Genomic DNA, 15,661 nt, shown 5'->3' with positions numbered 1-15,661 from the left:
GTTTTGTGTAGTATTATATTATGTGGTTATGCTTCAACACGCACGTAATCATGGAAATAAGTTTCAAACACCTTTCTTTGACTACATATACAGGGACACAAATAGGAAAAAAACTATATATAACTTTTTAAAGCAATAAATAATTTTATGACAAAGTAGTAGACTAAATCATTATAAAGTTATAAATTTTTGTACTCTGTTAAAATCATGTTGAAAATGATGATTTACATAATTTTCATAAAATACAAGATTGAAATGTTTTATAATATAATTTATTGATAGAATACAATTATAATGAAAAACATATACAATCAAAGTATTTTTTATATAATTCACTTATATTTACTCTTTTTTCTACTCATTTAAAAGAGTGAAGACAAGTTCTTTCACTCAATTATTTTATTATTTCTATGTATCTAAAATATATATATTTTATTTTTATCATTGTTATATATGTTCCTTTCTATTATTTTTTTTTCTCTCATCCAAAAAAAAAAATCATTATAAATGAGAAACGCGATTATATAGTTAAGCGCCACTTTGGCATTAAGAGATTTGGATATCTCACAAGAATCTTAGAAACATTATTATAAGAAATCTTCAAAAAAAACCCCGACTTGGGGAAATATTGGAGCATGTCTCTTAATGTACCCTCGTATTTTTCTCATACAACCCCAATTTTAAAACTGCTTACCTCTCTTCTATTATTGGCTTTTATTTTGGACATTAAATTCACAAAGTGCTTTGATTCGGGTGAAGAATTTGTAGATATTGAAGTTGGGCCAAGCCCTTCTTCTAGCACCTCCAAATTTTAAATTAATGTCAAAAAGTATCTTTTTCTTTGACAAGTAAAAACTTTTTTCACTTTTTTTTTCTCTTATAATTAATCACACCCATATCCACATTTACTCACTTTGATTTCTAGAAAGCTAGTGCCCCATCCCTTTCCTCTCCATCCCTGCACCTCGGTGAATTAGTTTACTTAATAAAACTATATCTTTTAACAATTTTCCCTTTTTAAATCTGACTTTACAAATTAATTTAATTTCTTTCAAAAAATTAAAAAGGATAAAGAAAGAGAGAATTGTATAAATAATTAAATATTAATTCCAATCAAAAGATCTACGTCCAGTTTATTAATATAGCTAAAGAGGAATTAATCAATCACTAACAAACAGTTACAACTTACAATCGCAAAGAATAAAGTTAAGATTAGAAAGCAATTTTCTTGAAGACAGAAGAGATGAACCACACTTCCTTTGAACACACAAATGATGAACAATTTTTCTTAGCCACACTAGATGCATTCAATAACTTAAGACACACTAAATGAAAGTTTTCATTTTACCAACACTAGGTTTTACAAGTCTCTTTTCAAAACGAAGAGAGTTTCTTTCAGAAGCACAACACTAAACCTCTGAAAGGAAAAATTGTTTTTAAAACTAGGTTTAGTTAAAATATATAAACTCTTAAATAATGTCATGAAACTGAAAAGTGGTCACAATTGTTGTTGATAATTGATTATTTAAAGTGATAATCAATTATCACATAAACATTTCAAAATCCTTTTTCTCAATGTGATAATAAATTACCAAAAGGATCACATCATTGACATTTCAAATTCTCCCTACATAATACTTGAAAATCCTTTATAAAGGAAATCAAGAGTTGACCTAAAAATAATATCATTAACATAAACTTGAATAACCAAAATATGTTCTCCTACTCTCTTGATAAACAATGTAGAATCAATTTTTCCTCTAGTAAAATCATTTTGCAATAGAAAGTTGTTAAATCTTTCATACCAAGATCTAGGTAAAATATATAGACTCTTATTTTCGAAAATTAGTTCAAGAAACTAAAGAATCTAGTCACAATTGTAGTTGATAATCAATTATTTAAAGTGATAATCAATTATTACATTAAAATTTTGAAACCCTTTTTCTCGATGTGATAATCGATCATCAAAAAGTTATAATCGATTATCAGAAAGACATCTCATAAAATTATTTCTCTATGTGATAATTGATTATCAGAAACGATAATCAATTATCATAAAGAATTTTCTAAAAATATGAATTCAAATTAGATAATCGATTACCATTTAAGTTAATTTATTATCATAAATCATTTTTAAAATATTTTAAAACATTTCCTAAGTAATATTATACAAGTTGTTGTGTAACTTTCTAAACTATGTCTAATACCCAAATATAAAAGAATTATTATAAAAGCTTAAAACTAAACTACAAGTCCTCCAACATCATTTGCATGTTTGAATTCTTGAACTTGCTTTTATCATTATCAAAATATCCTCATTTTTCAATATCTTTTTTTTTGCCAACAGGTGAACTTCTTGGAGGTCTATATGATACATCACTCTTGATAAAGTTTGCATATAACTTTGCATATGCATTGTGACAAGACCAGATAAGTACAATTGTTATTTTGTTTTTTTGGATTTTGTTGGTTGATGAGTTGTTTGAACTTTATATCTAATTGTTTTGTCTAGGATTGAGGGGACATCAATTTGGTTTCCTATAGGAAAAAAATTAAATAAATTTGAAACATGTCATTTGACTATTCAAGACTTTGTGTTGAATTTTGGTTTGATATCTCTATGTGATCTTTCTTACGATTACGCCAATAAGGGTTTGATATTGGCTCTCGTGAGGGATGACATAAAGAGATAAACAATGGGACGGTTATGTTTGAATGAAGCCTTAGACTTTGAAGAAGTTCTATGTTGTATCATCGACCTTTTGGGCATGAACCATACAAGGGCTACAGTGGAAATGAGACAATGTTGTGACCCCTAAATCAGGTTGAGTTGGTTAAGAGACGTATACAAAAACTATTGTGAGAAGCAACAATGTGAGTGCACTACACGGGCATGCTTGTTGCATCTAGTTGGATGAATCTATTTTATGGATAAGAGCCCCACCTTGATCCATGTATCCTACTTGGTGCTCTTTAAAGACTCACAATCATGTGGCGAATATGCTTGAGGAGTTGCTGCGTTGGCCCACTTATACGAGCAACTCGATGCCAACTTTGATGAGACAAAGAAATTACTTGGATACCTGACTGTTTTACAAGTACACATATATCTTGTACTTTCATTTTCTTTATTTTTTTTCATATTGACCAACCTTTAATTAATTTTTGGTAGAGTTGGATTTATGAGCACTTCCCTGGGATGGGGATGAGGTATCTACTACTTACTTATGATGAAGATAGACCTGGTGTCAAACATTAGGTGACAGGGAGTTAGGTTTTCAACCTACTTGAGGTCGAGGACATTTAGATGGATTGACATATGATGGGGTGATCTGAATTCCATATCAATCACATCGGATAAGTCATCCATATTTAGCCATCAATATATTTTATGGTTGGGTCAAAGTCTGTAAGATTGTACACCGGCATCTACCTGAACGTGTGTTAAGATAATTTGGATATGAGCAGTCAATCCCGCAATCACCAAACGTTGTTTAAGAGGTTGGAATAACAACCATTGATGATTGTTAGTTGCGTTTTGTCAAGTACATGTATGCCAATGTCCTACCGTTTGAATCTCCATTTGCATGTATGGAGGGATACCTTTAGTGGTTTAGAAGAGTATCCAATCCCTATGTTATTCTTGATACTAAGGACAACTATCTTAGTCTTGTACCTCGACTTTGACAACATGTCCCATATGACATTTCAATTCATAGTAGATCGAAGTCAAAATCTGGTTTGTTGGTATGTAATCGTACAATGATTATGTGTTTATGCTTTTAAAAAATGTCAATTAATTTGTTGTCACCATGAATGTAGGGATCTATCAGGCATGTCAAGATAATCTTACAGACGACAATTGATTATTGTGATGTCAATGATGGCATTGTAGCCTAGGAGCGTGCTAATGAGGCATTACAGATTGCTCATTCAACGTCTGAAGAACATGCATCAAGCAGTAAAGGAGGTTAAAATGTATGTGATACACATTCATCATTTAGGTAGCAAAGTCTTTTACTATTTATTTGGTTGTTTTGAACTTTTATCAAATATTTAGAAAGTCATAATTTTTTTTATATAATTAAACAACTTTGTCCATTTTTACATAATTAGTATATTAATAGAGAGGATATAAGCTTTTATATGCATAAGAGTGGTACAATTGGCAATGAATTAACAACAACTTTATATTTTCATTTATACATCTATTCACATTACACAAATATTAGCCCTGAAGGAAGTCTACATATTTGGTATTAACTCCCATTGATTCTATAAATGTACGCATCCTACTTATATAAAAAGATGACCACACTCACACCTTAGGGTAATAATGGGTTAACAATATGATATCCACCATGGGTAAAGGACAGCCTTCTCGTACGTGAACATGTAAAGATAAAATTAGTATATGTAACTTAGTCTACAATGGAATAAAAGAATAATAGGTTTACCTACACAAAATGAGATCCATGAATGTGTCTTATACATACTAATCAATGTTATCTCATATCAGAAGGTGGTACACTACATAATGGGATGATCATAATATTACGACAATATAAAAAACAGACTAAGATGACATTATATCAATTAGTAATAGCATAACCAATGTTTGATATAGTCATTCAGTTATTTAAATTAGCCTGTAATTAATGAAACAAATTGTTATGAAAGAAAAAGTTAAGACATAATAAGTAAAGTGTCAACTATAGCAACACGTACAATTGATTGTGAGTCAACTAGCTAAGACTTCCTTAGTTCTTCTAGTCGATCATATCTTCCCACTAGTCTTACGTATTCATTGTGCAATTGAGTAAGTTCTTTAAACAAGGGGTCATGACTCTTCACCCATCCCCAACAAAGCAACAATGCATTTATAGCTACAATAACCATCAACAACAACATAAACAACATTGACAACGTAAGGATGACATATAGGATCAAACCGATCTAACATAGGTACTCTCCCTTGTTGCATAAATTTAGCCTTAGATTGCATTTCTTTTTCTTTTTTTTCTGGTGATGAAGTTTCATGGATGGAATGCAAGTCACCTACATGCTCAAAATATGACAGTTCACGCTTTGTAGACCTTTAAGATCAATAAACTTTACTCTTATGTGCATCATTCGTTTTTACTTTATGCATTGAAGGTACCATAGATGTCATAGTAGGACAAGCAATTTCAAGTAACTTCTGTTTGATGTTCACTTTTCCTGCAATGTTAACTTCTTTGAAAAGTTCAAGCACCAGATCATTTGATAAAATATTTAGTCCATATGATATGAATTTCAAAAAGAGGAATAATCTTAAGGTCACATCATGATAATTCACAAGCTTAGGATAAACCACATGTTTGTCTCAAAACGTATCCATAAGTTTCACTATCAAATCTTATATGCTTTACTCGATTAAACTCTTGAGCAATGAGTACTAAAACATATCTTAATAGACCTTCAACCATTCTTTTATATATTCTTCCATTAAAAGCGTCACTCATAAGATTTATACTTTTTTTCAAAGGAAGCCTTTATCTTATTATGTTGTAGGATGATGATGTTATGAATTGCATCCTAACACGAACAAAGGTCTCCCATACTACTTCCAAATACTTTCTTCAGACTTTAATGAGCAGACTCAACCCTAATACAAATGAAATGAACAATATCATAAAAAACCTAACAAAAATAACTAAATAAAATAAGATGATACATAATTATTTGATATTGTGTTTCCTAAATGCATAACTTGGTTTGTCCACGCCTTTACAAAATATGTCTTATACAGAATGATCCAAGACTCGTTGAAATATTTAAAGAATAAAGGCCATGAAATACAAGCAGAATGAAGGTGATCAACATAATCATTAAATGTTGATTCCCATTCAAAATCCATGATAATTTTTCCATGCTTCCATCATGACATTTCATGCCTTAATAGATTGACTAACATTTTTCACTTAGCTTTCACATATTTCTAAATGTGAAAGTGGCATAGGAAATGATAACATTTAGGGAATACAATGCAATGACATTCATAAAAGTCAAATATTTATTGCCAACAATGACTTCTGGATCATCCTCATATGTCAAAAAGTAATCCTCTGAGCCTTTCCAAAGCCCAAGTTAAATTATTTTCACATTCACTTTATAAGAATGCAAAGGTCTCTGGAAAGTCAACCCTGTAGATGTGACCCCAACTACCTCAAGCAATGATAATCAATATATGTTGGTTTTGTATGTGATATCCATCAACAAAACAACATTAAATGCATTCAATAATTTAACTCCATCAAGATGTGTTCAAAAGAGGTCACTTACAACCTTAGATTTATCAACACACCTACTCCAATGGATGTATATATTACGATCCAACATCATCATCCGTTTTTGTAATTCAATTCTCGATCCTCTCAATGATAGTTTATAAGTATACCTTGCATTATATATTTGTTTGATTGTTATCACATTACAATCATTATTTTCTTTGGGAGTGAGTAGAATATTTGGAGGTTTTTCTTGACTCTTAGTCATATCAATAAATAATGATTGTTTAGTCAAATTTAACCTCCCAGCAAAAGGGTTACCAAGTAAACTCTATGTCAAATCATGGTTATGATACACACATGTAACCTTCGGTACTCACCCCTCTCCATTAAAATTTGGCTTGCCCCTCAATTTAAAAGGACACTCGCATTTTCTTATGTTGTATACTCACTTGAACATAATATTTGTATTTCCTGTACTTTTCACCCAGGTTGACCAATAGCTTTATTAGATCTTATAGTTACGTTAATAAACTCAAGATAAAAAAAATCCATTGAACCTACTCAATTAAGTCATCACGTGTGGGAAAAATATGATCAGTTGTAATATTATTTGTGTAATCTCTCCTTTGCACATTTCATTGACGAAAGAAGATAAATATGACACAATAAAAGGATAAGCTTCCATCTTATAATATAATCACTTATAACATAACAGCACCATTATTGAATACCTCACTTCTTTGATAAAAAATACTAATAATAATATCTCAACAAATTACCAAAAATAAAAATATTTTTTTTTAAATTACAAAAAAAATAAAGAATTCATCGGATTTTGATATCCAATTAAATATGTCATTGGATTTTGAAATCTAGTTAAAGACTTAATCAGGTTTCGAAATTTGGTGACTACTTTAAGAGTATTTCGAAATTGGGTGTCTTTCTTAATTGAATTTCAAAATTTAGGGCTAACTTAACTAAATTTGCAAATTTCGTAGCTATCATAACCAAATTTAGAAATCTATGATATCTTAAATCAAATTTCAAAATCTAGTTAGCACCATAATCAGTTTTGAAATCTAGTGACATCCTAAATCGGAATTCAAAATTCGATGACTTTCTAAATCGAATTTCAAAATTCGATGACTTTTTAAATTAGGTTTCTTAAACTAGATTTCAAAATTCGATAACTGTTTATACTGAATTTCAAAATTCGATTGGTTTCCTGAATTATGGTAGAAATAATTATATCAAACGAAAGAAATATAAAATTTTAAACAAAAATGCTTATATCTGAATAAGAAGAAATAGAAGAAGATAAAGGTAAACGAAATAAAAATGATAAAAACAAAGCAACGAAAACTCACCACCAAAGCAATGAAGACCATCACATAAAGACGAGAGAAAAAAAAAAGAATGATAAAACATCACATAAAGACAAAAACAAGAAAAAAAAATGATAAAATGAACTTGGAAGTGGAGGAGAATAAATATACAAGTTAAAGTAAATACAATTTGATAAACAATCGTTATTGGTTACCTAATAATAGATCGATTTTCAGATTACATAATTTAAGGAAGACTCATTCAGAAAGTCATAGATTATATTTCACCATTTAAAGATAGTCTAGTGACTATAATTCGCTAAAGAGCATACCAAAATATTTTGTAAGAAAAATATAAAATTAAAAAAGCAAATTCCGTTGCCGGGACTTGAACCCGGGTCTTTCGGGTGAGAGCCGAATATCCTGACCAACTAGACTACAACGGAATGGTTGATAGCTAAGCAAAACCAAAATATATCACAATTGATTTACAAATCTGATTTTCGAATAAAGTCAGTCTTAGGAAGGGCAAGACAGGGACCCTTGGGGGAGTTAGGACCTTGCATGGTCCACACGTTTGTCCTCAAAAAGGCCTTTCCTTTTCTTTTTCTTTTTATGTATTTCAATCTTCAATTCATTTTAAGAGGATTGGGTAATAAGGACTGCACTTGATAATTTATGCTTGCATGAAGAGTTCAATTGAATGCAGTTTGTGGTAGAATCCTTCACTTCTGGAACCACTATCACTGCAGAAACTGTACATTATCTTTAGATTTTGTTAATTTATCTCAATTAGTAAATAGATTTCCATGCAATGATTTGAAAGTGTTGTTGGCTAAGCCTCCTTTCTCGTGTAGTTTTCTGCATATTGGTAGTTTGGTGGTTGGAGAATACTAATTTTCCGGATTCTGATATTTCTTTCATGAATGAATTGTTCCACTGTTTGTAACAGTTTTCATTTTATGAGAAAAAGGCCTACCACAAAGTGGAACAACTTTTCAGGCTTTTTATGTTTCTCTGTACAACATAATTTATGTAATCTATGTAGTCAAAATCATCCACCAATACCAAACTTTACTGCATGTCTTTTTTATAATACAAAGAAAAAATATGTTTTACTTTTTTAACATTTTTACATTATCAACTAGTGTCATCAAGAGAGTTAAAATAATCATAACAGCAATCTCTGAATTGTAGGTATTGACTAAGCAACTGGTAAATAACTACTGTACTGTACAACAACTTCAAATGCTTTTATTCAACAATAATGCTGACACAGTAGGTTGTCTGGTTTCCGATTGAATCAAACCCATAAGCTCTCCCTTTGTTCTTTTTTTAAATATCATATTTTTTAAAAATTCATGACAATATTAATTACTTTTTTCTCATTTGAGTTTTTACTTCTTCTATTTTTACCTAATTCTTAGTTATTTACACACATACACATGTATACTGTAACGTAAACATAAAAATAATAAAGTGAAAAACATTATAAATTTCTTCAAAAGTGCAACAGTAATGTCAAACAGACACATTACTTGGCAACATAGCACATGTATTTGCCATAAAGTATCCATAAAAGGTGGAAAACTTAGTTTATTTTTTTCAATTTTATTCATTGGACCATTATCACACCAAGTAGTCCTAGGTTTCTTCAAATCTCAGCTGCCACATTAATTGATCCAAGAAACATAGCTGGATCAGAACATTATTCACTTAAAGCATCATTGCAAACTATGTGGAGAAAGGACATTGTTGTGAAGTTGGTGAAGCTTTGTTGCCATCATCCTCTATGGGGTGCTTCCCTGATAGAAGTCCTCCGAACATCTCAGCTGGGTCATAGTAAAGTTCCACCTCTTCAACTTTCAAAGAGTCATCCACCTGTATAGATTCATGACTCATGATTGTGATAGAGCCTTAAGTAAAACGTTTTTTATGACCACCAGTGGAAAAATCACATCATTAACTGTCAATACTAGGTGGGATATTTTGTTTCTCTCAAAAGTTTTCGTCTTCATCACAGATGATTGAACATTTTGAAACTTGTTTTAACTTCAAGTTTTGCTCACAGATATTTACTTCTGTATTAGGTAGTTTAATCAGAATTCTGTGTATTTTAATATTCATTACTTTCATTACAAGTTTTGTCCTGAAAGATAATCTAACTCTAGAAGAATAGTTTAAGCCTTTATGAAATGTCAAAAAGTCTTGCATGATGAAAGCTAGCTCATAAACACTTATTTTTCTCTAAACCGACCAAGGACTTGTGTCAGAACAAGAACCTTAACCGAATCATTGAACACACAAAACATTCTGGTTTTTCTTTTGCTTCGAAACATTTGATTTCTGATGTTAAAATAGAGACATATTATTATATTGAGATAGCACACAGTGGTATAAAGTGACCTCAAGAATCCATTTTGTGAATATAAAGACATAGTGGATGGAAGTAATACCTTGAGAGTTCCGACGCCATAGAATTGGACAATCTTCCCAGTAGGGGCATGTTCCTTATAAGGGCCTTCAAAGAACCCCCAGTGCCTAAACTTGAAAGCAATTTCAGGAGGTCCACTGTAAACTTTTATCACCTCCCAAGCAAACCCTCTAGGAAAAGCTGATCTGAACAATTCATGAGATGATTCAAAAGTCTCTTCATCAGCTTTGTAAGCTTGCAGATCTTTTGGCAGAGAACTTTGCAACAAAGCATTATAACTTCCCAGCTTCAGAGTTTCCTCTCCAGATAATCCCTCCCTCCCTGCAAATCAAACATTATAATGATTCTGACAACAGAAAAACCAGAACATGGTTGATGTAATTATGTGGTACAACTATCATTTATTACCATAATCCCTTCAAAATGTCACAAGATCTGTGGATTCTTATTCTGGAACTATGAAAGGGGTGTCTATACAAGATCAAAAAATACACAGGAAATTTTGATCTATTCATTCACCCCATTTAATCATGTGATGAATAGCAGTTAATCAAATAGTAGAATACTAAAAATAACAGTGGAAATGTTGGAGAGGAAATAATTATGACAAATATGAAGTGCATACCATTGACAAATAGCTTGAACTTCTCAGGGTTTATTGTCTTGAAATCCAGCAAACGGGTCTTGTGAGAGAGCTCCATCTCATAAGACTTGATAGCATTTTGCACTGTCTCTTCCAATGATCCTTCTGGCCATTCCTGCAAAACATGAAAACACAGATTGAACACATAATCTTTAGAGAGAGATGAAAAAAGGGTAAGAGGGTATGGTGGTTGTTGCACCTTTGTTCTTCCTTCTTCAAAAAGCTTGTTGACAACATCATAAGTGGGAGGGCCACCATGTCTCCACTGTATGTTATCAGGTTCATCATGCAAGAAAGATCTGTACCTGTCTTTGGCCATGACAAATTAATATGATAGCACATATACACCAGCTTAGTCATTATATATTAGAGGGCTTGGTCCCCATTTTTTTTTTTCACATATAAAAATTAGTTTAAAAATAAAAATATTTTCTTTAATTTCAGTATATATTTTATATATTTAACCCTTTCACCAATAGGAAAATTTTAGCATCCCAAAATATTTTCAGAGCAGCCTCTGCACCTGCAGCTGTAGCAGCTATGCTTGTATCACAGGTTGACGGTGATCATGGTAAACATCATGAGTTATTACATAGGCTTTTCATTGGCCTCTTTTCTATCATCAAGATAAGGTTTTTGTTTCCTTGTTATTTTCCCAGGAAACTTAAGATGTAACTGAACAATTACAATTTTGGAAGAAAAGATATCTTTGACTTTTTTATTTTTGATCATTAATTGCTTTCACATTTTCCCATGACTCCGTTCATGTATTTGAGAACATCATTAAGCAAATTAATTTAATTTTTGTACAACTTTTAATGAAAACAATTAGACCTTATTCACTTTAATGGATTAGAGAGAGTAATTTAGTGGATTTGAAAGGATTTGAAGATGATTTTATTTATTGTTTATTTAAGTGAATTTGGAGGTAAACGAAAGTGGTTTTGGAAGTAAGGTTTGTGAGGATTAGTGTAAGATTTAATTTATGTGACAGATAAAAAAAATTTACTTCCAAATCCACTCTCGATTACCTCCAAATTCATTCAAATAAACAACAACAAAAATTATTTTCAAATCCACTCAATTACTCTCCTTCAAATTCATTCAAGTGAACAAGACCTTAAGATAGTTTAATTACAGACAATAACACGCTATTGAGTGATTTGAGGAGATAAATCAGGATTTCCTAAAATAAGTTTGAGAAGTTTGAGATATACAATTAGGATTTATCATTATTACTCAGATAACAAATATCTTAAAAAGTCTTAATTATTTGGATGGTTTCTCCTTGAGTTGTAAAAAGTCACGCTAGTGAGTCAATCCAACAAAACTAATTTGAATCCGACAAGACCCACCCACAGGTTTGTGGGTAAATGGGTTGATTCACTGACTCACTTAATTACAATTTTTCTAATTCAAATCTAAACAAATTTCACTCTGAGTGTTTAATTAATTTTGAAAATAGGAAACTTAAATAATTTTTCAAAAAAAATAATAAATATTTTTTATAAAATTAAAATTAAATTTTAATAAAATAAAATTAAATAGGTGAGTTAATATGCTCGGTCCACCACAGATTCAACCCCATGAGTCTGGTTTAAATGAGTTGGGTTGAAATCTAACCCATATAAAAAAAAAGTATAATTTTTTTAAACCCAACCTGACTCGAACCTGTAGTAAACCAAATTGACTTGCTTGTCAGCTCTAACTTTGTTAGGTTAGTGTCAAATTGCTTTTGGTTTTTAAAAATTTTTATGTGTCTTAATTTTTGAAAAAGTCTCTAATCAAGTTTTTTTTTGCAAGAAAATTACTAACAACTTTATCCGTGTGAATAAGTGATTTTGTTTTTCAACTTTTTTTATAAAAAATTTTAGTGCGACGAGTTTGATTGCTTGTGTCACATGTGACAAGTGTGAAAAAAAATTATTATCTTAATTTTAATTTAATATATATATATATATATTTAATTCAATTTAATTCTGTTTGAAAAAATAGAACAATTGTCTCTACATAATTTTTTAACATATTATATTATTATATTATTAATTCATGTTTTATTAATATTTTTTTATAAAATTAAAATTATTTAAATATAAATACTTTTAAAAGAATACAAGTATTTAAAATTAATGTATTATTAACTCATACGTTTTCTATAAGAGTAAAATAATTAATACTATTTATGTAAATTATAAATTTTGTCCTTTTTTAACTTAATCAAATTTATTATTTGTATTAATGTTATATTAATATTTATATTAAAATTTAGGTTTAATACCTATTTTGGTCTCTCCTTTGTTCAGAGTGGTCCCTCCTTTTTTTCAAAAGTTTAAGTCCTATTTTTTGCAAAAACGGTTCAAAGTGGTCCTTTTTGCTAACGGCGTTAAGTTCAGTAACGACAGACGTGCCAGGTGTCTAACATCTGCTGATTTGGCATTGTTAATTGTTTTTTAAAAAATATATAATAGTGACGTGGAAATTAAATTAATTAGGGTTGGATTAGAGATGGATTTAGGGGTTTTGATGATTAGGGTTGGATTAAATCCGAAGCAGAAACGACGCCATTCTCTCTGCACGTCGTCATCTACCTTTCGACACCGCCCAGACCTACTCAAAGGCCCGCCGCGTGAAATTCTTTGAAGAGTCCAAGTGAATAGCGGACTCAGAAACTCAGAAAGGTACTGACTATAATGGAACAATTTTCTGCAATTGTGGAGTCTTCTTGTGGTTTTCAGACAAACCCTTATGTTGCTTATTAATAGGCTGCTGAAATGGCAGTCCATCAAGACCCATCAATCTGGCGATGACTCCAGGGGATCTTCTTTTTGATTCAGATTTCGGTGACATCTCTTCGTCTAATAACTTCTTAATAGGTGTTCCAAGCAGTTGTTTCGAAGATCTCCAACCAAATTTGTGAGAAAACTGCAAAATTCAGCGCATTTACTATCAATGATTTCTTTTCTTTTAATACAAAACACCTCATTCAGAGAACTAAATGCTACCCCAACCACTGAATTTGGCAAGTTTCTTCATTAATTCGTAGATGTTTCCAGGTAGATCATGGTCAATTGTACAAAAAAAAAACAAATAAATAGGAAAATCTAGCTTACCGAATCCTTCTCTGCAGCAACACCACCGCCTGAACAAGAATCAGGTGACAGATTCGGAGTTAGTCTCTGTCTATGAACACCAGCGCCGGATCGTTCTCCGGTTAGGAGAGAGTGGGTTTGGTGAGGGAAGCGGAGCGGAGAGAGTGGGTTTCCAATTGAGACACGGTTAGGAGGACCTGGTCAGGGGAGAGGATAGCTGAATGACGAAGGGAATCGGACCAGATCTGGATGGTTGCGGGACAGGTGTTGTTGCCGGCGTCGAGCCAACCCCTAAATCCTTCTCTAATCCAACCCTAATTAATTTAATTTCCACGTCACTATTATATATTTTTTAAAAAACAATTAACAATGCCAAATCAGCAGATGTTAGACACCTGGCACGTCTGTCGTTAATGAACTTAACGCCATTAGCGAAAAGGACCACTTTGAACAGTTTTTGCAAAAGATAGGACTTAAGTGAACTTTTGAAAAACGGAGGGACCACTTTGAACAAACCCTCCCAAAAGAGGGACCAAAATAGGTATTAAACCTAAAATTTAGCAATCATAATTAATAAAATATGAATTAATAATATACAATAATATAATATGTTAAAAATCATTTTTAATAAAAATGTTAATGTAACATTTATATAAATATTATTTTGTTTTAAATTAAAAATGAACAATTCATTTGAAAAAAAAAATAGACTAAATTGGATAAAAAAAACATAAATAAATATTACATGGAAATCAAGACAACAAAAATTAACATTAACACGTAGTAATATCGTATAATGGGGCTAAATACTACAGATATCATAAGTTCTTTTCTTCCTCCCTCCGCCACCAAACCTCCTTTCTCTTCCTCCCATAGGAACTCGCAAAAACCAGAAAATTCATCCCTAATAATCATCCTTTTTTGCGACGCCGGCGTAGTGACACTTTTCCGGTGGAAGGAAGAGAAAGGAGGTTTGGTGGCGGAGGGAGGGAGAAAAGAACTGATGGCATCGTTGCTGATAGAGGATAGAAAGAAGCGAAGGTGGTGATGGTTGTGGAGAGAGGGAAAGTTTCTAAGGTTACAGCGTGACACTCCACCGTTAGCCAGCTCACCTTCTATTTAACACTGTTGGTTTCTTAGGACGAAAAATTATGTTTTCCTAAAGGAGAAGGACCAAAAAGTAGCTTAGTTTGAAAGAGGGACTAAAAACAAAATCGCTTGATACTTTAGGGACTAAAGACATATTTAACCTTAATTTTTTGTGGGTTTTTTTTAACCTGATTATTAATCTGTTTAGACTAATTAGATGTTTAACTAATTTTAATCATGATCAATCGGTTTTCTCAATCTCCAGACAACCGGTCTTATTGTTACGATCAGTACGCATCGATTAGTACATATAGTGTTAAGACAATATCGTCTAGAGAATAAAATATCTAAGCAACTCATGTTCTGAAGTTTAACAAAAAGCAATAAACGAAATATTGTTGTGTATGAAAAGTTGTTTAAAACGTCTAAGAAAGAAAAATCTTGTAACGTTTGAACAATGTCTTCTAGACTAAACGACCTAATGAACAAAAGTTATGAACAACGTCTAAGAAAAGAAATTGTCTCTCTTTTGAAATCATTTAATAGACTATATGAGTAACAAGCTAGTGTTTTATGAAAAAGAAAGTCTATCTCTTATATAACACTTAGGCTAAAAATATTTTTTTATTCAATACAAGTGTTATCTAAAGCAAAACATCTTAAAGAATACATCGTCTAATGAATGACCACTGAACGTTATAGCCTTTGAAGAAACATCTAATGTTTGTACCATTTGATGATTATAAATAATGCATTTATAAGTGACATGACAAATGATAAAATGTCTTGAACATGCAACACAATTTAAC

General features: G+C 31.3%; 1 protein-coding gene and 1 non-coding gene across 2 annotated transcripts; both read right to left on the bottom strand.

Annotated features, from left to right (window-relative positions):
• Positions 1 to 7,970: 7,970 nt before the first annotated feature.
• On the bottom strand, positions 7,971 to 8,043 carry TRNAE-CUC. The gene has a single exon. It is a non-coding gene; the product is annotated as a tRNA-Glu (tRNA).
• A 1,034-nt stretch (positions 8,044 to 9,077) lies between these two features.
• On the bottom strand, positions 9,078 to 11,022 carry LOC106778131 (pathogen-related protein). Its single transcript, XM_014666046.2, has 4 exons — positions 10,874 to 11,022; positions 10,657 to 10,789; positions 10,054 to 10,352; positions 9,078 to 9,478 (listed from the first exon to the last, which is right to left on the bottom strand). Exons 1-4 carry the CDS (start codon positions 10,991 to 10,993, stop codon positions 9,332 to 9,334), a joined length of 699 nt encoding a protein of 232 aa, XP_014521532.1. The 5' UTR covers positions 10,994 to 11,022; the 3' UTR covers positions 9,078 to 9,331.
• Between the last annotated feature and the right edge of the window lie 4,639 nt (positions 11,023 to 15,661).

This window comes from Vigna radiata, unplaced genomic scaffold (genome assembly GCF_000741045.1).
Source record: "Vigna radiata var. radiata cultivar VC1973A unplaced genomic scaffold, Vradiata_ver6 scaffold_214, whole genome shotgun sequence".
Lineage (NCBI taxonomy): Eukaryota > Viridiplantae > Streptophyta > Magnoliopsida > Fabales > Fabaceae > Vigna > Vigna radiata.
The sequence above is the reverse complement of the archived record's forward strand: the minus strand, read 5'-3'. Positions and strand labels throughout refer to the sequence as shown.

Excerpts from the sequence above, each read along its gene's own strand:
- LOC106778131 (XM_014666046.2), bottom strand. The coding sequence starts at position 10,993 with ATGGCCAAAGACAGGTACAGATCTTTCTTGCATGATGAACCTGATAAC. Across the intron at positions 10,790-10,873 it reads TTGAAGAAGGAAGAACAAAG|GAATGGCCAGAAGGATCATT; the intron begins GTGCAACAACCA and ends CATGTTTTGCAG. Across the intron at positions 10,353-10,656 it reads GTTCAAGCTATTTGTCAATG|GGAGGGAGGGATTATCTGGA; the intron begins GTATGCACTTCA and ends TTTGATTTGCAG.